Here is a 22,026-nt window from a genome sequence, read left to right as displayed (position 1 = left end):
CATGGCTGTTTACCCGGCTGCATTGTGGGAGTTTGACCTCCGCCGCCGCCAACCGCCGCCTCAGCTTGCGCCGCCGCCGCCGCCGCCGCGCACGCCATGGGAGCCGTGACTGACGGTGAGGCCCGTTCGCCACCACCCCGGCCGACTTCCCGAGCCCCTCTGCCTCCCACGAGACCCCGGGCCGTCTCCGGAGTCCCCTCGGCCTTCCTGGTCAGATCCCTCGGAGCCCCTGGCTTCCGGCCGCTTCCCTGGAGCCCTTGGGCCTCCCTGGCCGACTCTCCCAGAGGCCGCGTGGGGTATGGGGAGGTGTGGGAGGTTGCTCGGGGGCCGGGCGCCCACGTGGGGGGCTGGGGCGGCAGGCAGCACATGCAGTGCCCGAGCAGGTGTGGGCTCCGCGCGATGATGAGAGAGCTCGTGCGGGAGGGCCGCAGAGTGGGCAGGAGAGAATGTGGAGGGCCGCACGGGGGTGGGAGCTCAGGAATCGGGTAGGCTCTCAGGGAGGGGATGGGAGTGCTAGGCGTGTCAGGGGACAGGGGTGGTCCGTAGAGGGGTCCTCCGGGCAATCTGGGAAGGTGCCCCCAGACGATGGAGAGGACCTGGATCACAGTGAGATCCGGAACTGACAGTGAGGATGGGCAGCTGGAGATATTATCTAAAAGGTGAAAATGTTCCTGGGGTATCTGGGAGTGTGCCTCGTAGGCACTCTGAAAGGCAAGGGACTAGTGTTGGGATGGGGCCAATAAAAGATTGGTTTGTGTCGTATTGTATGGGCCGGCTTGTCTGTTGCTTAGAATGGGGAGAGGTTGGGAGGCAGACTCTGGGTGTATGGACCTTTCAAGAAGGCAGTTTAGGAAGGTGGTCAACGTAAAGGAGAGTCCAGGGGTTGGTCTAGAAATTGAGGGCAGACATTGTGTGGCACTTTGGGTAAGAGCAGCTAAGTACAATGGGTAACTAGTTTAGGGGGAAGAGGTCTTTGGAGGTCTTTGACATCTGGTAAGAGGAGACCTGGGGTCAATGTGCCTGTTGAAGGAAAGGATGACCAGTAACTGTAGAGGTCAGTGGAAAGTTGTTGGCCCAAATTTTTGGATGTAGTAAGGAGTGATGAGAGTGAAAAGCTATGAAAGGCCCAGAAATTTCATAGGAATTTCAACTTTGCTTCTTTCCAGTTTCATTGAATCAGTACCAGTTTATCCTATCTGGGCTACATTTTGGTATTACGGCCCAGAATCAACAGGCAAGACCTTTCTCCCTTTAAGATTATAGTCAGGTGGAAAAGACACATTGAATACATTAGTTTTAAGAGTGGTAAATGTTACCACAAGGTTGAGAGCTGTTAGGGCATATAACAAAGAGAGCAACCCAACACTTAACTCACACTGCCACCAGGGAACCTTTTTTGGAAGGATAAATGGATGTAATTGAAGGACTGGTGTTCCAGGTGAGGAACCACTGGTGCAAAAGTCCCAAAGTGTTTGGAAGAACTCAAAGGTGACCAACAGTGACTAGATGTGAGAAAGTTATGAGCCAGATATTTAAAAGGGCAATAGGAAGCCATTTCAAGTTTTAACGTTGGAATGGTGTAATCAGTTTTGCATTAAAAACAAAAATACTGTATGAAAAATGATGACAGAAAAGGAAAGTGAGACGTCCCCATTGTCTAGCATTTACATAGTATGTATACCCTCTGGTAGCGTAGTGGTTACGAATCGGGTTGCTAACCTCAGTCAGCAGTTCGAAACTACCAGCTGTTCTGCAGGAGAAAGATGAGGCTTTCTGTTCCCGTAAAGATTTATAGCTTCCAAAACCTTGTACAGGGTCGCTATGAGTTGGAATCGATTCCACGGCACATAACAACAACAACATACCCTTGGTCAAGCAGGCCTCTAATTATTATCTCCACTTTACAAATTAAACTAGAATGCAAAAAGATTAAATAACTTACGCAGGGTGACAAATGTGGTGAGTATGAAACTTAGTTAAAAAACAGCATGGCTCCAGAATTCCTCCTGTTCACCATTATACATTCTATTCTCAGCTATTAGTGCAATAGGCCGAGTATTGTCTCCCCTATGGGCACTCTAGCCAAGATGGTCATCAAAAGAAAGCAGAGACTAGATAGGTGGGAGACCTTTTATGAGGTAAACTGTCAGGACATCAGTGATTGAGTGAATGTGAAGGGGAAGAGTTGAGATGACCTCAGACTCCTGGCTTGAACTGTGGGCCATCTCTCTTTTGAAATAAAGAACTTCAAAGAAAACTTAGTTTTTTTCAGAAGATGGGGAGGGCAGAAGAGTTCTAGTAAATATACTGAGGGCAGCCAACTACTGTGCATATCCTTAGAGGCAGCAAGAATCCCCACTCTGCCTCTTATAAGCTGTCTGACCTTGGGCAGATTAATTTATCGTTGTGAATTGAGTGAAGGTTGACAGATAAGATCAAAAATTTTACATTAAAAAAAGCATAAGCTTTATTTCATCTTAATGTTTGTAAGCCCTTCCGTGCAACAACAGTTATCCTACCCACCTTCCCATCCCATCTCAACTTTGTCCTTAAATAAATATTGTCCTTCTGATTTTAAATGATTGACAATTCCCTGGTGAGCACACCTTCCTAGTGGTTGTTCCCCATGTGTACCTTCTACTGCTTGGTTAAAAATTGGACAAGATCCCACTTATTCTTAAAGGTCCACCTCAAATATCTCTCCTGAGTCCTGGTGTGGCATTGTAGGATAAGTACTAGACTGCTCACCATAAGGTAGGCAGTTCAAACACACAAGCAACTCCTTGAAAACCCTACACAGGGTTATTATGAGTTGAGAACAACTCAACGGCACTAAACAACAAGAAGACTTCTCTTTCCCAGAGCCAATGGATTTCTCATCTGTTCACCATATTGTTGCTGTTAGGTGCCATCGAGTCAGTCTCATAGCAAATTTATGTACATCAAAACGAAACACTGCCCAATCCTGGGCCAACCTCACTCTTGTTGCCACGCTTGAGTCCATCGATGCTGCCAGTTGGCCATTTCATCTTGTTGGGGGTCTTCCTCTTTTTCTCTGACCCTCCACCTTACCAAACATGATATCCTTCTCCAGAGATGATGTTTGGCCATCTTAGCCTCCAAGGAGCCCTGTGGCTGCACTTCTTCCAAAACAGATCTATTGGGTCTTTTGGCAGCCCATGGCACTTTGAATATTCTTCAATACCATAACTCAAAGGCATCAATTCTTCTACAGTCTTCCTTCCTTATTCACTGCCCAGCTTTCACATGCATATGAGGTTATTGAAAATACCATCTCTTGAGTCAGGCTCATCTTAGTTCTCAAGCTAACATCTTTGCTCTTCACCATATTACTTAGTGCATATTGCTGCGTTAGTCCACAATACCTAATTTACTTATAAATAGGCCTATTCCAGAAAAATTTCATGCCCCTCATCATAAGGAGAAAATATAAAATGAATGTCAGTAGATAATAAAACAGGCCAAAAAGAACATTGCTATTGTTGAGACTAGGAAAAGCAAGAGGAAGCCAGACATGAGGTTGATTCTCAATGTCAGAGGTGGAAAGTGTGGTACATTAATTTAAAAAAATCAAAGTGACTCTTGCTTCTCTTACCACCCTATGCCATGAGGCAGGCAGGATCTGGTCCATTTTTTCCTGTTATCCAATGTTCATGAGAAAAAGCAACATTAGATATCTAGGACACATATTTTAGTTATTGTGTTGTTTCTGATTTAAACACTGGAGAAAAAGTTTTTCTTTGCAGGCCCATAAAGAAGCTAGTGTCATTTCTTTAATCCTCTTTCAGCACTGAGAGCCATAGACTGGACTGTTTCTTAGCATGTCTGTGTTATAAATGAAAGAAGGCTAAATCACAACTCAGAAAGGCACACTCAAGGCAGTAGATTGTGTGGTTTCAGGTGGGTAACTAGTGTCCTAACTTAACCCAGTGACTATAAAGGAAAAGATGAACCATATCTTCTTTAGACAGTCTTCTATAACATGGTTTACCTCATTTGAGCTTTTGCTAAAAATCAAGCAGTAGTATGTGTGATCAGGAAACAAGTATCTGTTGTATACTCTCTAGGCACAATGCAAGATACAGGGTTACAGCAATAACCCTTTTGATGGGAGAGAAGCAATAACATATAATCAAACAAGCAAGATAATTTCTGAGAACATTACGGAAAGAATGGAATAGAATTATGACAGAATAGTAGAAAAGGGATGCTAATAATAAATTAAGTAAAAACAGTATGATATCTGGCACAACCTGTCTGAAAATTAACATTTGAGGTGAGAACTGAGGTAGAAGAAAAGGCTAGAGAGGTAGTCCAGATAGAGGCACCAACTGGTGCTGGGTACCCTGTAGGAAGGTAGAGAAGGCCACTAAGGTTGGCTGCAGGAGAGCCAGGAGGAGTCTGATACAAAAGGCTATCAGAGAAACACACCAGAAATTCATGAAGAGACTTGCAAACCATGGGAAGGAGGCTGGGCTGCATTCTGTGGGCACTTGAAAATGGGAGGATTTTTTTGGGAAACTTTTTATTGTGAATTGAGTGAAGAAGATTTACAGATCAGATCATCAGTTTCATAACCAACAAATCACATACTTTGTTTCATCTCAAGGATTGTAATCCCCTGCATGTAACAAGAGTTATCCCACTTCCTCCCTGTGGGTCCTATTTCCGTTCTATCCTCCTTCCCAACTTCTCTAAACCTTGTCCCTAGGTAAGTGTTGCCCTTTCGATCACAACCATGGTCCTGAAAAGTTCTTGGAAAAGCACCAGTGCTTGTCTCTGGATCTTAGAAGAGGACCAATGCCTTCATATGAATTTGCATTTCCTGGCAAGGCACTGTGCCCTCATGTGATCATCATGGACTGGGGGCTCTTGGAGAAGAAGCTCTTTTTCCTGCAGCCAGTATAAGGTTAAGGTGAAGAGCTGCTTGCCTCAAAGGGAAGAAGTAGATGAATTACAGGAAGTGTTATCAACATTATGATTGTACAGAAGAAGAATGGAAGCTCTGGGCAATTAAGTGATTTATGGTCACACAGTTATTTAGTGGCAAAGCTATTCTTTTTTCCCCCCCTGTTGCCACCCTACCATTTTGGTTTACTTAAAACAGTTTAGTTGCTGCCACTGTTAATTTAAACTGTGTTAATAGTTTGCATGTTGTGTGTGTTAGTATAAAGTGTGTTAACCAGTGTTAGTACCCTGATAGAAATAATTCAGAAGCACTTTGCAGAGTAGAGAACGTTAGATAGAAACTTTGATATGTCAAAGCAACAGACGGAAGAAAATGAGGGAGGGGGGAGTGATGTGGCTCTACAGTCCATTTACTAGTTAGTTTCTTGGTTTTGAGAGTTTTGGTTTGTTTTTAACTAGAAAAGTGTAATGCATAGATAGGTGCCTATTAAAACTTGAGATACTGGTTTTTTAATGTCTTTGAATAATGTATGAGTTTTCTTATAATATAATTGTGTATATTTTCTTATGAATGCAGAAGTAACACTACTCATCTGTAAAAGGAAGATAATAATAGTGCCCACTTCAAAGAGTTGTGCCAAGGTTGAAGTGAGATAATACATGCAAAGGACTTTGAACGTGGGTGACCATTTAATTGATTGTCGAAAGCAGGACACTTTGTGGAGTTCAAGAGAGAAAAGTGATGTATGGTTACCAATACTAAGCAAAACAAACAAACAAACAAAACCCCAAAACAACAAAAATACAGTTCCCATGAGTTGATTTATAGCGTCTCTGTTTACCATTCATGTATCTTCTTAATATTGTTGGCCTTAAAAAATTTATTCTTAAGATTTTAAGCTTCTTGAAAGGAGGGGCCGGGTATTTTTTTACCATAAGGAATCTAACAAAATGACATATGCCTAATTCCTTTTAACATGAGCAGATGTTAAATCCAACAGGATAAATCCAGAGATAAATCCAACAGGAATCTGTACATAGTTTTTATAGGACCTTGGTCTGCCCTCTTCTTGATTTGAATAGATGGAGTCCAACCCGTTTTCTTTTTTCTTGTTAACATGCATATTAATTAATTAACATTGATGAGAAGTGTTAATACAGATTATATAATCTGTATTACCCTCCAATTGACCAATAAACTCATCATTTAGAAAAAAAAAAAAATCATAATACTCAAGATGGAATGTACAAAATGAAAAGTGAAAACCACTTGCTTCTCACCTTTCGCTACTAATCCCTCTTCCCAGGGCTAATCACTATGAAGTGTGTGTACTTGTGTCCTCTCAGATTGGGTAATCACTGTGAACTCCATGTATCTGTGTACACCTTTCCAGATTGATTTTAAAATGCCTGTAAGAGGTAAAGAGGCCAGCCATCTCTGGAACCACAATGCTTGGTTTGAGTGTAAGCACTGCTTCTTATTTCCTATGCTGTTTAATTTGTGACTAATTGCATTCTCTTCCTTCATTGGTTGTTGTTGTTGTTAAGTGCCGTTGAGTCGGTTCCGACCCATAGCGACCCTGTACAGGGTTTCCGAGGGTGTAAATCCTTACGGGAGTAGAAAGCCTCATCTTTCTCCCGCGGAACGGCTGGTAGTTTCGAACCGCTGACCTTAAGGTTCGCAGCCCGATTCGTAACCACTACGCTACCAGAGCTCCTTCATTGGTAAGACGGATAATTATATCTGCTTTATAGGGTTACTGTGAGGCTGCAGTGTGTTTATATGTAAGAAGCCCTTAGAACAATACTTAGAGTATTTCAATCACTGTGTATCTATTACCTACTATGCTAGTGGATGTCCTTGTAAGATTTACACACGCCTTTATACACTCTTGTGGATTATATTCGTACAATTAATGATATATCTTGGAGCTCTTTCTAATTCATATCTACCTCATTATTTTTAACTAATTCCCTAATAAATATTTACTTTATTTCCAATTTTTTTTCACTCTTAAAAATCGTGGTACATTGGAGATGTTTGTACAGATGACATTGCACACTGTGGGAATAATTTCTAGAAGACATCAAAAGGTTTATGTTTCAAATTTTTTTATATTAACTGCCAAATTGCCCCATTCACCAGTTGTTTTTTGTTATAATCCTGTCTCAAATTGCTATCCTCCCTGTGTGTTTTTCAGTTTAGAGCCAGAGCGTTTAGGAACACTAAGAACAAGTTAGCTGTGGGTTTCCAGGCACACTGAAATCCTTGCTAAACTGCTTTAGAAAGGAAATGCTAATCCTCGTTAGTGGATCACAGGATTAAAAACAAATAGAAACAACCAAACCTTAGTTGCCTTTAAGTTGATCCCAACTTCTAGTGAGCCCATAAGAAATGTGGTGCTGACAGTTAATGCACTGGATGTAGGGTCACTTCGAACTTCAAGGTCGGTGGGTCACGCTCACCAGCCACTCCTTGGAAACCCTATACAGGATTCCTATGACTCTGAACCAACTCGACAGCACTTGAACCAACAACATAAGACAGAGTGTAACTGTCCCATAGGATTTCCAATGTGTAATTTTTATGAAAACAGACTGCTCAACTTTTGATTAGCAACTGAGCACTTAACTGTTGGTCCACCAGGACTACTCAAGTCCAAGATTCCCAACCCATTGCCAGCAAGTCATTTCCCAGGATTAAAACCAAAATATACTCACTGCCACCAAGTCATTTCCAACTCACAGAGATCCTATAGGAAAGAGTAGAACTACTACTTAGGATTTCATGTCTGTAAATCTTTATGGGAATAGTCAGCCTCATCTTTCTTTTGTAGAGTGGATGGTAGGTTTGAACCTTGAGGTTAGCAGCCCAATGCTTTACCCACTGTGCCACGTGGGCCCCTTGTTCCAAGGATTGTTGTTGATGTTGTTTGCCGTCAAGTTGGTTTTGACTCTTAGTAATCTTGTATAGGATTTCTGAGAATGGCTGGTGAGTTTGAACTGTAAGCCTTGTTGTTAGCAGGCTGGTGCTTATCCTACAGTGCCATACCGGGCCTCTTTTCCTAGGATTGTTGTTGTTAAGTGCCATCAAGTCAGTTTGGACTCACAGTGACCCTGTATAGGGTTTCCAAGGAGCAGCTGGTGGGTTTGAACCAGTCTTGTTAGCAGTCCAGTGCCACAGGTTGATGGTGGTGATGCTTGTGTGCCTTTGACTTGGTTCCCATTCACAGGGTCCTTGAGGCTGTAAACTTTTAAACAGTAGCAGAAGGCCTCATCTTTCTCCCAGGGAGCAGCTGGTAGTTTTGAACTGCTGACCTCAAAATGAAGGGAGAGTCAGCCATCTCTCAAAGGTGCTGTGAGATCTAACAGTTTGGGGCAGCATATTTGACAGGTCACTTGGCTGCATGCAGAGTTACAGAACAGTGAGGCTATTGTCACTGGTCGTCTAGCTTTGACCTGTTCTAAGGAAACTTGTGAAGACAGCTAAAGGTTTTGTAATTGATTCACCACTATCTTCCAAGTAGTTTTCCTCTTTCCTTTTTTGAATATTTGCTCCAAGATGTTTTGAAAGTTGTTTTGCAATCAAGGTTTTAATGGCTTTTGTAGGAGAATAACAATTATGGGTTTTGCAAGGAATGTTGTTGGTGCCTTCTAGTAATTCTGACTCGTGAACTCATAGAACCAGATTAGAACTGACCATGTTGTTGTTAATTGCCGTTGAGTCAGTTGCAACCCTCTGTAGGGCTTCCAAGGAGCCGCTGGTGAGCTTGAACTACCAACCTTGTAGTTTAAATGACTTTGCAGCCTGGTGCATTGACCCACAGCGCCATAGCAGGACTCCTAGAACTGCTCCATAGGGTTTTCTAAACTGTAATCTTTAAGGAAGCAGATCTCCAGATATTTTTCTGAATGTTATTTCTGAGCTTGGGGTGCTGTGGCTCTATGTGATAAGCACTGGACTTCTGACCACAGCTCAGCAGTTTGAGCCCACCCACCACTCCCACACAGAAAGATAAAGGCTTTCTGTTCCTGTAAAGATTTACAGACTCCGAAGCCCTATACAAGTCTCTGTGAGTCAGAGCTGAATCGACAGCACTGAACTTCAACAGTTTGAGTTTATAAAAGATCCCCTTTTGATGCTAAAGTAGCAATATTGACTGTGTCATCTGACCAACCAAACCCATTGTCATCAAGTCAATTGGGACTCCAAGGACCCAGTAAGACAAAGTAGAACTGCCAGTTACCATTTCCAGGCTTTATGGAAGCAGATTGCCACATCTCTCTCCCAGGAAAAAAAAGTCACTGATCTTTTGGTTAGCAGTCAAGTGTTTTTAACCATGCCACTAGAGCTCCTGTCATCTGACTGTGAGGCCTGGAAATTAGAGTTGGGCTAGTCAAGGTAATCGTTTATTCCAGCCTCTCAGTTTTAGAAAATGGAGCGCTACAATTTAACTTCTTGAAATGACTATATGTCTCGTCTTAATTTTGTAGTTCTTCTTACAAGACAGGAATAGGTCTAAAACATAGCCTAACTTTGAGGGGAAAACTTTTCAGTATACATGTACTATAACAGATTTAAAGTGGTTTTGAATGTCAAACATTTTGTGTATGCAATTATAGTACAACATATAACAAGGAAATCATACATTCTAGGATGTTGTTCTAATCGGCTGTTAAACCAATTCTGTTTTTATGTTTTTGGTGTGTAACACTTCATTTAGGCATAGAATGTGAGATATTTTGAAAGGAAAAACAAAATTTATACGTGTGTGTGTGTTGTCATTATGTGTCATTGAGTTTCTTCCAACTCATAGGGACCCTGTATAGAGTTTCTGAGGTGTAAATCCTTGCAGAAGCAGACAACCTCATCTTTCTGCCATGGAGCAGCTAGTGGGCTCAAACCATAGATCTTGTGGTTTGCTTTACACATTGCTTATCTTACAGTCCCAGTGTCACACATAAATACAGATAAATGCATATATATATATATACATGTGTGGGAGTGGTGGGTGGGTTCAATATATATATAGGTTGGTTATATGCCGTGGAGTCGGAACCGACTCATAGTGACCCTTTACAGGGTTTCCGAGGCTGTAAATCTTTACGGAAGCAGAAAGCCTCATCTTTCTCCTGCGGAACAGCTGGTGGTTTTGAACTGCTGACCTTAAGGTTCGCAGCCCGATTTGTAACCACTATACTACCAGAGCTCATACATATATATTTATCCCCTAAACCTACTGCCCAGTTTTTATGTTTATACATTCATATGTATACATACACACATACATATATATGTATATGTATATATACTGTGTGGCACTGTATAATAAGCACTGGACCCCAAGATGAGTGAGTTTGAACTGCTAGATCAGTTATTCAAATTCACCCTCAGAATCCCTGTACAGGGTTGCTATGAGTCAGGACCAACTCGAAGGCACTAAACAACAACAATGTTCATAAATATATATGGGATGGTGGTTGTGGTGGTGGTGGTGTGGCTTCGAGTCTGTTCTGAATTATAGTAAGCCTTGTGTAGGGTTTCCAGGGCTATAAATCTTTGCAGAGCAGAATTTTTCTCCTGTGGAGCAACTGGTAGATTCAAACTACTGACCTTTCATTTAGCACATCAACGCAATATACATACATATATATATTTATGGAGTCCTGGTGTGGCGCTGTGGGTTAATGTGCCAGATAGAGATAAATAGAGTGAGAGAGTGAGTGAGTCTTTGTGTGGTGCAGTGGGTTAATGGCCAGACTGCAAAGCCATTTGACCTGCAAGGTTGGCAGTTCACACTCACCAGCTGCTCCTTGAAAACCCTATGCAGGGTCGCTATGGGTCAGAACTGACTTGACGGCACTTAACAACAACAACAACGTGTGTGTGTGTGTATTATGTATGTATAGATACATAATTTATCATTATATATGAGGCTGGTGCTGTAGCTCACAGCTTTCTTCCTGTTTGGCATGCAGAGCAGGTATGGAACCTCAGCTTTCTTTTTTATGTACAACACTTAACAGAGGTTGAGTACTAGTATGGTTACGATATGGAGTCCCTGGGTAGTGCAGACTGTTAATGTGCTAGGCTGCTAACTGAAAGGTTGGAGATTTGAGTCTACCCAGAGTCACTTCAGAAGAAAAGGCCTGATGGTCTGCTTTGTAAGAATTACCCATTGAAAACTCGATGAAGCATCATTCTACTCAGATACACATAGATCTTCTGAGTTGAAATTAATTCAGTGGCAGCTGGTACTAAAAATAATGTTACAAATTTCCCTATAGATAACTGTTCTTCATCTTGCTCTTTTATCCTCTCAGGTGAGCTCTCTTTATCAGTCCATGAACACTTCCTCATTCTGTTTTTTTTTTAATAGCACCATAGCATTTCATCATATTCCTGTAGTCACATTTATTTGGTGAGTTCTCTGCTGATGGACGTTTGGGTTGTTTCCTATCGTTTGTCATTTCAATGTTCAGTGAATAAACTGACATCTATCATATTGCATATTTACAAGTATATCTGTAGGATTAGTTTGACAGTTAATTTGACATTTTGATAGATATTGTTAAGATACCCTTTGCCTTTTTTTGACTGTTGCTTTTTAAGTTATCAAAAGGGCCAACTCCCTTTTAATGGCCTCCCTGTGATAACCCCTAGCCAAAGCGAGTTCCCTTAATCCTTTTCCTATGTGTCTATTCCCAGCCATTGATCAATGTTGGCCTTGACAAAGCACTGGTGTCTTACTTCTCCATCAGAAGTGAAAGATCTTGGATCTACATTTCATATCGTCAGTACCTTGCTCATTGATCAGATTGTCTTGTCCTTTGTACAAGTAGAGAATTCCTGCTGTGAACATGAAAATAAGATTTTGCCTGTTAGTCCTTGTTAGTATTTTATTGAGACAAAACTATTTAGAGGGCAGATGATCCCATGCAGGCCAATTTAAAATATATATTGAGCATCTGAAACGCTATGACATAATGTGAGACACTGGGGAGGAAACCAAGATGAATAAGACATAGGACAACCTCATGAACCTTTTTCTTATGGAGGGAACAGAAGCCTGGCCTATGGGTTTGATTTCTTGGGCCTGTAAAGTATTTTAAACATTTGTCCAAACTTTTGTAATTTAAAAATTGCATACATAAGTAAAAGTGCACAAATCTTAAGTGTGCAGCAAGAATGACTACAAATATGTATTTTATGTTTGTAGTTAGCTACCAGATTTTAAGAATCTCTTGAAAAGTCTTGTTCTGTCAGTAGCTTCCCTCTCGGACAGGACAGTCATTCCCATTTCCCTACTTTTCCTGTGAATGCATTTACACTGGAAATCTGCAGTTCTTAACAATAAAGTCAGAGGCACAGGCATCTGGTGAGGAGGAAGAGAGGATCCCTTAGGGGCTTTTTCTTGTTAAGTGCCATTGTGTCAATTCCACTTCATAGTGACCCTGTACAGGATTTCCAAGAAGCAGATAGTGGGTTTGAACCACCAACCTTGAGGTTCACAGTCCAGTGCTGATCCTACACTGCCACACCAGAAGGGCAGAAATAAGACAAACAAAGGAAAGTTGAGGAGTACCAATGCCAGCAGATTGTGTCACCCGCTGCATGTTTTCTTTTAATAAAGTTAAAAAACATTTATATAGTATAAAAAAAATCTATTCCATTTCTACATTTTAATCTCTTTGGAAATTATCTCTTTGTCTCCATCTCTTCAAGCACCATTCATTGTTGGTGGTTCAAAACTGAAAACATTGAATTGTATCTTAAAATGTAAAATGGAAAGACCTGGTGAATCTGGTACTTGAGCCACCTGTCGGAGCCATGACTCTGAGAAGCAAACCCAGTTCTAAAAATGTTTATCTGATGTTGTCACAAAATGTATTTTAAAACTGCAGTCATCTGCCTTCCATATATCTCCGCTACACCTGCGCTCAAAAATATTTCTGCCTACACACAGGAACTATTGTTTCAAGATTTTGATGTTGATTCACCATGCAGCCTCTCCAGGAATGAGTCTCACTTTAAAATTTATTTTGAAAAATAAATAAATAATGTAGACACATGGTGAAAAGCCAACAACAACAAAACCTCTACAAATGGTAGACAGGAAAAGTCTATCTTATTCTTCCCTGTGTCTGTAGTCCCTTTCACCAGAAACAGTCACTATTATCAATGTCTTGTGTATCCTCTAATTATACAAACACATACGTGTTATTGCATATTTCTGCACATATGGCAACATACTGTCTGCACTTCTCTGCACCTGCTTTGTTTTTCTTTTACTTAGCATATTTTATGGAGATTTTTTTTTGTATCAGTATATACATCCGCATTAATCTTTTGGCTGCATGTTACTGCATTATTTAAATACTTCACAATTTAGCTATCCTTTACTGATGAGTGTTTAGGTTTACAATCTCTGTACTACAAAGGATGTTGTGAACTATGCCTTTTTTTTTTTTTTTAACATCATTTATTGTGAATTATGTGATCGTTTACATGGGAGAACATTAGCTTTACGTTCATCCTATTGTATATTGTTACATTGCCTTGGTTACAATCCCTTCTATGCATCATCAACCAACCAAATGGTAAACCCCCACTAGCCTGCCCTCTGGTCATCAGCACACAGCCCCTCTCCCTCTCTGGGTCTAGAGTTCCCAGGCGTTCAATCTTTCCATGTCATTGTCTCTGTCTCCATCTCTGGCATCGCTGTTTCTCTGGGTAGGGTCCTGCACTCCACTCTTCTCTCTTGATGGTCCCAGGGCCCTCCGCTCCTGGACTGCAAAGTCAACCACTCCCCTCCTTCTGCTACAAAATGCCTACCTTTAATTTCCAACCCTCACAGTTAGTCCTGATAGTAATTATTCACTATTGTACCACACGAGTGCTTTCATCAGTCCCGCCCAGGCAGATTGGATACTTAGTGGAGATTCTACCTTACTCCGTGTCCTCTGGATCTAGGGTCCCTCTTGAAAGCTTGTAAGCCAGTCACTTCTTGCCTTTGTAGCACCCCCATTTTGGGTAGCCAATGTCCAAGTTGCCTATCCCTGTTTACCCTGTGTATCGAGGGAGTGAGAATGATCCCCGCTGTAAAGATTTGTTCTCTCTTTTGAGCTACTGCATCCATAGTTGTAGGTCAAGTTCGTCAAATTGTATCAGAGTACTTGTTTTATTCCTCTTCTTTCTTCTAGTAGAGCTCTGATCATCCCACCATTGAAGCTAGGTCAAGTGGGTGTTCTTGGAAACAACGTCCTTTTACATCTACCTCAGTGCATTTTCCATTCCTTTCTTATGTTCCTCCCCCCCCCCCTTAGGTAGCATAGTGAGTTACACATTGGGTTGTTGATCACAGGGTTGGCAGTTCAAGTCCCCCAGGTACTCAGCAGGAGAAAGATGGGACTTTCTGTTCCAATAAAAATTTACAGCCTCAGAAACCCTATACACCATCACTGTGAATTGGAACCAACTCAACAGCACACTGCAACAGGGCAAAAAAGACCAGATTTAAACAACAAAAAAAATCTTCAAGTGCTACAAATGTGATAACTCTGTTACATTTCATTTTTCAAACCCAGTCCTTTTTCCCTGACCACCCTTCCATTCTTACTCCCTAGTCTGCCACTGTTTTTTTTTTCAGTCTTCCTTTCTCGCTATTCTTTTTATCAGTGTTTCCTTCACAGTAGCCAGAGACATGAACAATCAGAATTTCTCTTCCTTCTGAAAAGGTTTTTCAACAAAGTCCTGCAAAAATCACTGGGTTATTAAAAATTATTCCCACTCAGCAAGCCAGTAGAACCCCAGCTCTGTGAGGGCAGGGGTGTTGTGTTCTCTCCTCACTGCTCTGTTCCCCTAGAGAGTAGTACCTGGCACACAGTTTTCTTGTCCCTGAAAGTGACAATAGTGGGATGGTCATTTTAATGCCCAGTCCTCTTTCTTCCTGCAGATGAAGTCATAAGGAAGCGTCTGCTCATTGATGGGGATGGCGCGGGAGATGATCGAAGAATTAACCTACTAGTGAAGAGCTTCATTAAATGGTGCAACTCAGGATCCCAGGAAGAGGGGTATGTCATTTCACTATTGTTTCTATACCAATGTCCTGATAAGATTTTAGAACATAGATCAAGGTTCTCTTACTATTGCAAATTTTCATTCATTCTAAATGTACAATAGTTTTCTAGCCTTTTTTTTTTTTTTTTTAATCTTCAGAGGAAAGTAACTAAGTTGAATATTAATTAGCTAACAAAAAACTACTCCAAGGTTAAATATGTATTCTTAATTTTTTTAACCTAAAAAAATTTCTCATTTGAATTAGCTTTCTACATGGATAAATAACTGTCTAACTCACTGCCATCAAGTTGATTCCGATGAACAGGAGAGATACTACAGGAGAGAGGAGAAGTGCTCCTTAGGGCTTCTATAAATCTTTACTGGAGCAAACAGTCTCATCTTCCTCCTGAGAAACCGCTGATGGGTTTGAACCACTAACTTTGCAGCCCAGTGTTTAAACCACTACACCACCAAAGCAAACCCAGACCAAACCCACTGACATCAAGCCACTTTTGAGTCATGGTGACCCTATGTAAAACTAAATCCTTAGGGTAGTAGGGCAGCCTCATCTTACTCCGACTGAGTGACTAGTGAGTTTAAACTGACGATTGCAGTCGTACACTTAACCCATAGCACCACCAGGGCTCTTGTATGTTGTTGTTAAATGCTGCTGAGTTGGTTCCAACCCTGTATAGGGTTTCTGAAGAGCAACCGGTGGGTTTGAACTGTTGACCTTGTGGTAGCCATGGTACGGCGCTGTAGGATCAGCACTGGATTGCTAACCTCAAGGTCAACATTTAAACTTACCAACCACTCCTCAGAAACCATAGACAGGGTCTTTACAGGTCAGAACCACCTTGATGGCACTGAACAATAACAAATAACTGTGTAGAGTAAAAAAATGTAAAAACAGAAATTTGAAGATGTAATACATTGTAACTAAAATATTTTTAAGAAGTATTTTAATCAAAATTCAAATAAGTAGCTGTTGAAATTAAACCTATCTTGATAAGCAAGCCCTGGTGTGTCGCTGTAGGATAAGCACTGGATTGGTAACCACAGGGTCAGCAATTCAAACCTACCAGTCTCTGTTAGAACCCTATACAGGGTCACTGTGAGTTGGAATTGACTCAGTGGCACACAACAACAACAATATTGATAAGAACAACAGTTCCATTTTTACATTTATGACTAAACCAGTTTATAAATTCAAACGAACCACATTTGGAAAAAGAAAGTATGTAATGGAGAAATAGTCTAAATTATTTTAAATAAGGCAAATCATTCGCTCAGAACTTGTTTTAAGTTAATCAGCCAGTCTTTTCCTATATTACAATTCAGTGTTGGCAATCTACACACCTCTTTATTGTGCTTTTCTCTCCTTTTTATTAGATACAGTCAGTACCAACGGATGCTGAGTACACTGTCACAATGTGAATCTTCAATGGGCAAAACCTTGCTGGTGTATGATATGAATCTCAGAGAAATGGAAAACTATGAACACATTTACAAAGACATAGGTAAAACAAATTAAAGCTCTTAATGTTTGAATTTGTTCCTATCTATGGTTTTATTTTTTGTGGTGTAAAGGAAACAGTAACTGTTACCATTTTTTTTTTTTTTTACAATAATATGAATACAAAGAATACAGGAAATGTTAACTCTAAAAATATATTCCAATATATGATTTGTTATATATTTGTTAGCAATGGAACTTCAATTTAAAAAACACATTTTGAGATTGAAAATGGACAGATATTATATATGTTATTATAACTAAAAAACACTTTTCACATAGAATGTAGCATCGCTGGAGCACATGAAAAAATTGCTGAGTGCAAAAAGCAAATTCTTCAAGCAAAACGAATACGGAAAAATCGGCAAGGTAAGGGTTTTGAGGGATTTAGTGTGCTTTTTACTGACTAGTATTTTTGTACAGTTTTTAATATGACGTAAAATCTTTAGCTAGAATCAACCTGAAATGTAAAAAATAATTAGAAGTCAAACTTAATTCTTTAAAATTATACTATTTTTTAAAATGGAGCAGAAAGACAGCTATGCTAAGGAACAGTTTTTGCTGAATTTTATTGTTAATCTAATTTGTTAAGTATATAAGTATTATTTTTTTTACTGTTTTCAGATTCCTTTGAATAATGTAGTTGACAAAGGTGGTTTACACAGCAACTCTAGATTTAGGAATTTTATCTTTTATCATTTATTTTATTTCTGTTATTAATAAATATAGCAATTCAGTAATTTCTATATGTGCAATCCAGTGACAAGGAATTATTATTGTTATTTCTTTTTTTAAGTAAAATCCCTTTCAAAAAAAGAAAAGAATTTAAACCCATAGAGTTTTTATTAGGTGCAAAGTAAGCAAACACTTACAAACTACCTAAATATCTTACAAAAGAAAGATCAAAGTTTACTTTTATTCTCATATTTTCCATTTTTAAATTAGGGTATGTCCTTATACACTCCAAAGTAAATTTTCATTTTTAGTGGCATAGGCCATTGCTCACCATATAATGTAAACTGAAAGAAAAAAAAAGATAAAAATCATGTCTGACCACAATCATAATTTACATGAAAAATGTGAAGCAAATACAATATATTAATAGTTATTTTAGGGTTGTTAACCTTAATGGTTTAGGTTCTTTTTGTCTTTTTTTACATTAAGCATGTATTATTTTGTAATCCAAAATTGTTTTTATTAAGAGAATTACCCTTTATTAAATTATTTTGAGTTCCAAAACAATGAACCTTATGCTTTTTAATGAGCTAATTAAGATGAAAATTTTATTTCCTGTTTTTAAAAGTTGGTTTTTTGAATTAATATCAAACACATGTGTTTTCAGTAGCTAATATACAGCAAGATACCCAACATACTTAATAATTAATGTTAATTATAAGATCATTTAAAATCTTTCACAGTTTTTCTTTTTTGTCAAGGAGACTACTAACCACCATTCATCATTTCCTAAGAAATGTTAAGAGCAGATTTATGACTTAATCATGGAGGTTCCTTAATTTTAAGTAAGCAATGTCCAATGTTTCTGAAATCTATACCTTAAAATGAGGAGAAGTGCAATTTGCATTTGCCTAGATCTGAAACTAATGGTAGGATTTATTTACCTCACTGATCATCTTTCTCTAGGCACATAGTGAATCGGATCCTTTTCATTCAGTCTGCTAGCTGATCAGTAATGACTTAAGTTCACTTCCTTACTTATGCTTAAGACCTATATTCTGCCCAGGGATATTTAAATGGAGAACCAAGAGTGGGAACTAAAAGCCCTCTTTGAAATGTTTTCTGATGTCATGTATTATTGTAGTGAGCATTGAATCAAGTGAAATTGGAAATACTCATCATCCTTCAATATTTTCACATCTTTATGTACTAGTCAAATGATGAAGATATATGATGTTACTGAATTCAAGGTCAAATACCTTAGTTTGGTAAACATTTTTATGTCTTTCAGAATACGATGCTTTAGCAAAAGTAATTCAGCATCATCCAGACAGGCATGAGACATTAAAGTAAGTTTAGCACTTAACTTTGAAATGAAGTAATCTTTGTACTGAAATTTTCAAGGAACAGTCATATCTTCAATATTGCATATTCTAATATTGCTTGATTAGATGTTTTGTTTTTTCTTTCTACTTAACTACCTATGTTGTTGTTATTGTTAAGTGTCATTGAGTCGATTCCAACTCATAGCAAACCTTAAATAGGGTTTCTGAGGAGTGGCTAGTGAATTTGAACCACCAACCTTGCAATGCAAAATGACCTTGCAGTCCAGTGCTTATCCTACAGCACCACACCAGGACTCCTTACTACCTATTGGTGTATAATAAATACATGTAATACACATCAGTAGGAAAATGAATATTGTCTGTTCATATGATCAAATGCTAAATAGCAGATAAAAAGAATAAATTAGATACATGCTTTTTAACATGGATCTGGAAAACTTAATTAGTAAAAAAGAAGACATATGAATTTAAATCATTTCTAAGTTAACAGCTCTGGTGTTGTGCTATAGGTTAATGTGCCAGACTGCAAAACCATTTGAACTGCAAGGTTGGCGGTTCAAGCTCACCAGAAGCTCCTCGGAAACCCTATACAGGGTTGCTATGGATCATTAAGTGCTTCACGGCACTTAACAACAAAAACAAGTTAACAGCAGTGCTTTACGTCTTTCACTGAAAAAAGGCCTGAAGGATACTTGACAGTTTGTTGAAAGTTATCAGTTCTTGGTGTTCGTTATTTCATCTGTTTTTTCTTATAATTTGAAAAATTACCTAAACATACAATTTTAATGAAAATAAGCTCATATTAGAAATTAAAAAGAAATCTTCAACTTTATAAACACATCATAACTCCTTTTTACATTTTTAAAGCACTGTGAAGGAACTTCAAAAAGTGTGTGAGAAAATGGAATTAGAAGATAATGGAATTTTTCCATGAACTTTCTGAAGTTCCCTCATATTTAGTAATCTGAAAGTTAGATACTAATTGTGAATTCTGCTCCCCTAGTTAGCAAAATAAATCACTTTTTTTCCCCTCCCCCCACAGGGAACTAGAGGCTCTAGGGAAAGAATTAGAGCATCTTTCACATATTAAAGAAAGTGTTGAAGATAAGGTATTTACATATGTTTGTTAACTTTTATGATTATATATGATATAAAATGGTGTATCAATTTATATCAATTTGCATTCATATTTTTCTTTTAACACAGCTGGAATTGAGACGGAAACAATTCCATGTTCTTCTTAGTACCATCCATGAACTTCAGCAAACACTGGAAAGTAAGTAAAAATTCTCTCAAAATAAATTCTTAAATAATACAAGGACATGCCTTTTAGGAATGTACAACTCAATCGTATGCCTTCAGTGTCTGAATAGGAGTATGTCATTGTTGTTAAGTGCCGTCAAGTCGGTTTTGACCCATAGCGACCCTGTATAGGGTTTCCAAGGAGCAGCTGGTGAGCTTGAACCACCGACCTTGCCGTTCAAACGACTTTGGAGTCTGATGCATTAGCCCACAGCGCCACACCAGGACTCCAAACAGGAGTATAGATGGTTGATATTAGAAGGTACTCACATGGTTCATCTTTCTGAATGTATACAGAAAAGCCTTAATTTGTAGTCATTTAATTCTGAAATGGGTGTTCTGGTATGGCGCTTTTGGATAAGTACTGTATTGCAAGTTTGATAGTTCAAACCCACCAGCTGCTCCTTGGAAACCCTATACAGGATATCTATGAGTCGGAACTGACTTGATCATACTTCAGCAATATTTAAATATGCAAACAGTTGTTTAAATTGAGAAAATTCAGTGAGCATAGGTTTGAAACTTTTCAGGTTTGATTATAGTTCCTTGCTGTAAAGTTAAGCTTTAGGACTAACACAGATGATTGTAGTAATCAGTGCATAAGAGTATTTGCACACATTGCAAATGGTTGGTGTTATAGACAACTGAAGAAGACTTGCTCTGTTTATTGACTGTAGCCATGTAGAAAGTTTTGTATTACCTAATTTCCTGGCTGCTGTGGCACGGCGGGTTAACGTACTGGACTACAAAGGTGGTTACAACTGTAAGGTCAGCGATTTAGCCTCACAAGTTGCTCCTCAGAAACCCTATACAGGGTCACTGTGAGTCAGAACCGACTCGACAGCACTTAACAACAGCCAGCTTCCTTGTTGGGGAACACAGTGGCACTGTGGGATAAACACTGGACTGCGAAGCACAGAGTCACCAGTTAGAGCCCAGCAGCTGCTCTGCAGGCCTAACTGGTGAGACTTTTTCCTCCTGCAATGATCTACAGCCTCAGGGTCACTGTGACTCACAGGCAGTTAGCAACAACAATCTTAGGACTGTTTCCAAGGAAACCATAACATCCATGGTTTTTGTGTGTGTGAAATCAACAACAACCAAAACAGCACAACTCAGGCAAAATGCTTGTACAAGCCAGTTGTTATTTTGCCTTCTTTGATTTAAATGAGTTGTCTAATAAAGGATAAAAATGTTTTCATGTATTCACTAAGCACATAACTTAAGCAAAATTGACTAAAGTTTTATGTTTCTTTCTCAATTTCAGATGATGAAAAGCTCTCGGAGGTAGAAGAAGCTCAAGAAGCAAGCATGGAAACAGATTCTAAGCCATAGACAAGCTAATTATCAAAAATATTAAACTAGCTATATGATCTTAGTGCTTTTGATATATTTAAAATGTCTGCCATGAAATACTTTGGTTTTGTAATTAGTGCTCATTTTATTTGTATTTCTTCATACAAAAGAAAATAACTTCCGTATATATGTGGTTTTATTAAAATTCCTTTTCATTTTCACCCTTAAAAATTTGGAAGCAGCAGTGCAAAAATTATGAATAAAGGGTTCTCAAACAGGGTCTAGTTGTGGACATTAATTTTCTAGGTAGTTTTTAACAAGTAACAATGATTATGCACAAAATTAGTTGAAGATTATGAAAAGGTCATGTTTCTGGAATTTACAAGAAGAAATAAGTCCATTTCCAGAGATTGTTGCCACTTTTGAAAATGGAGCCCATGAACAGGCTTCCGGAGGACTGTGAACTTGTGCAGTTGTGTGTAAAATGCTGTGGTAGATGCACATTATTCTGGGAAGATATTAAGGACCACTGATAGGAGATAAGATGCTCTATTAATCGATTTGTTTTGCTTTGTTTATTTCTCTCCTATGGCTTGAGAAACATAATTGTTAAATGTTTTGTTAAGTTTTCTCTGTATTGTTCTTCAGCAGCCATTTTCAACTAAAACATATTTACTGATAAAGTGAAGAGCTGTTTGAGGTAAATAGCCTTTTAAGATTGTTTTGCATACAAGACTTCATGATCTTAAAAATTAAGCTAAGTCTGAATCACTTAGTTTTTAAAGTATTAAATTACACATTTAATACTTGTTAAGTTCCATGTACTAGTTCAGAAACATGTCACTTTACATGAGTCATACCATAATACATTTTTATAATTTTAATAAGTAGAATATTTATTT

At 38.9% G+C, this 22,026-nt stretch overlaps 1 protein-coding gene across 1 annotated transcript; it reads left to right on the top strand.

Moving 5' to 3' along the window:
- THOC7 (THO complex 7 homolog (Drosophila)) lies at window positions 1–21,163 on the top strand. The gene is made up of 8 exons (XM_006862103.1): window positions 1–115; window positions 14,886–15,003; window positions 16,382–16,509; window positions 16,788–16,874; window positions 18,472–18,529; window positions 19,569–19,635; window positions 19,733–19,802; window positions 21,096–21,163. Exons 1-8 carry the CDS (start codon window positions 97–99, stop codon window positions 21,161–21,163), a joined length of 615 nt encoding a protein of 204 aa, XP_006862165.1. The 5' UTR covers window positions 1–96.
- Window positions 21,164–22,026: the final 863 nt, after the last annotated feature.

This window comes from Chrysochloris asiatica, unplaced genomic scaffold (genome assembly GCF_000296735.1).
Source record: "Chrysochloris asiatica unplaced genomic scaffold, ChrAsi1.0 scaffold00046, whole genome shotgun sequence".
Taxonomy (NCBI): domain Eukaryota; kingdom Metazoa; phylum Chordata; class Mammalia; order Afrosoricida; family Chrysochloridae; genus Chrysochloris; species Chrysochloris asiatica.
Note: the sequence above shows the minus strand (reverse complement) of the source record. Positions and strands in the feature narration are given on the sequence as shown.

Bases quoted from the DNA above. Each gene is read 5' to 3' on its own strand.
- THOC7 (XM_006862103.1), top strand. The intron at 15,004-16,381 runs GTATGTCATTTC...CCTTTTTATTAG, and splicing joins TCAGGATCCCAGGAAGAGGG to ATACAGTCAGTACCAACGGA. The intron at 18,530-19,568 runs GTAAGTTTAGCA...CTCCCCCCACAG, and splicing joins GACAGGCATGAGACATTAAA to GGAACTAGAGGCTCTAGGGA.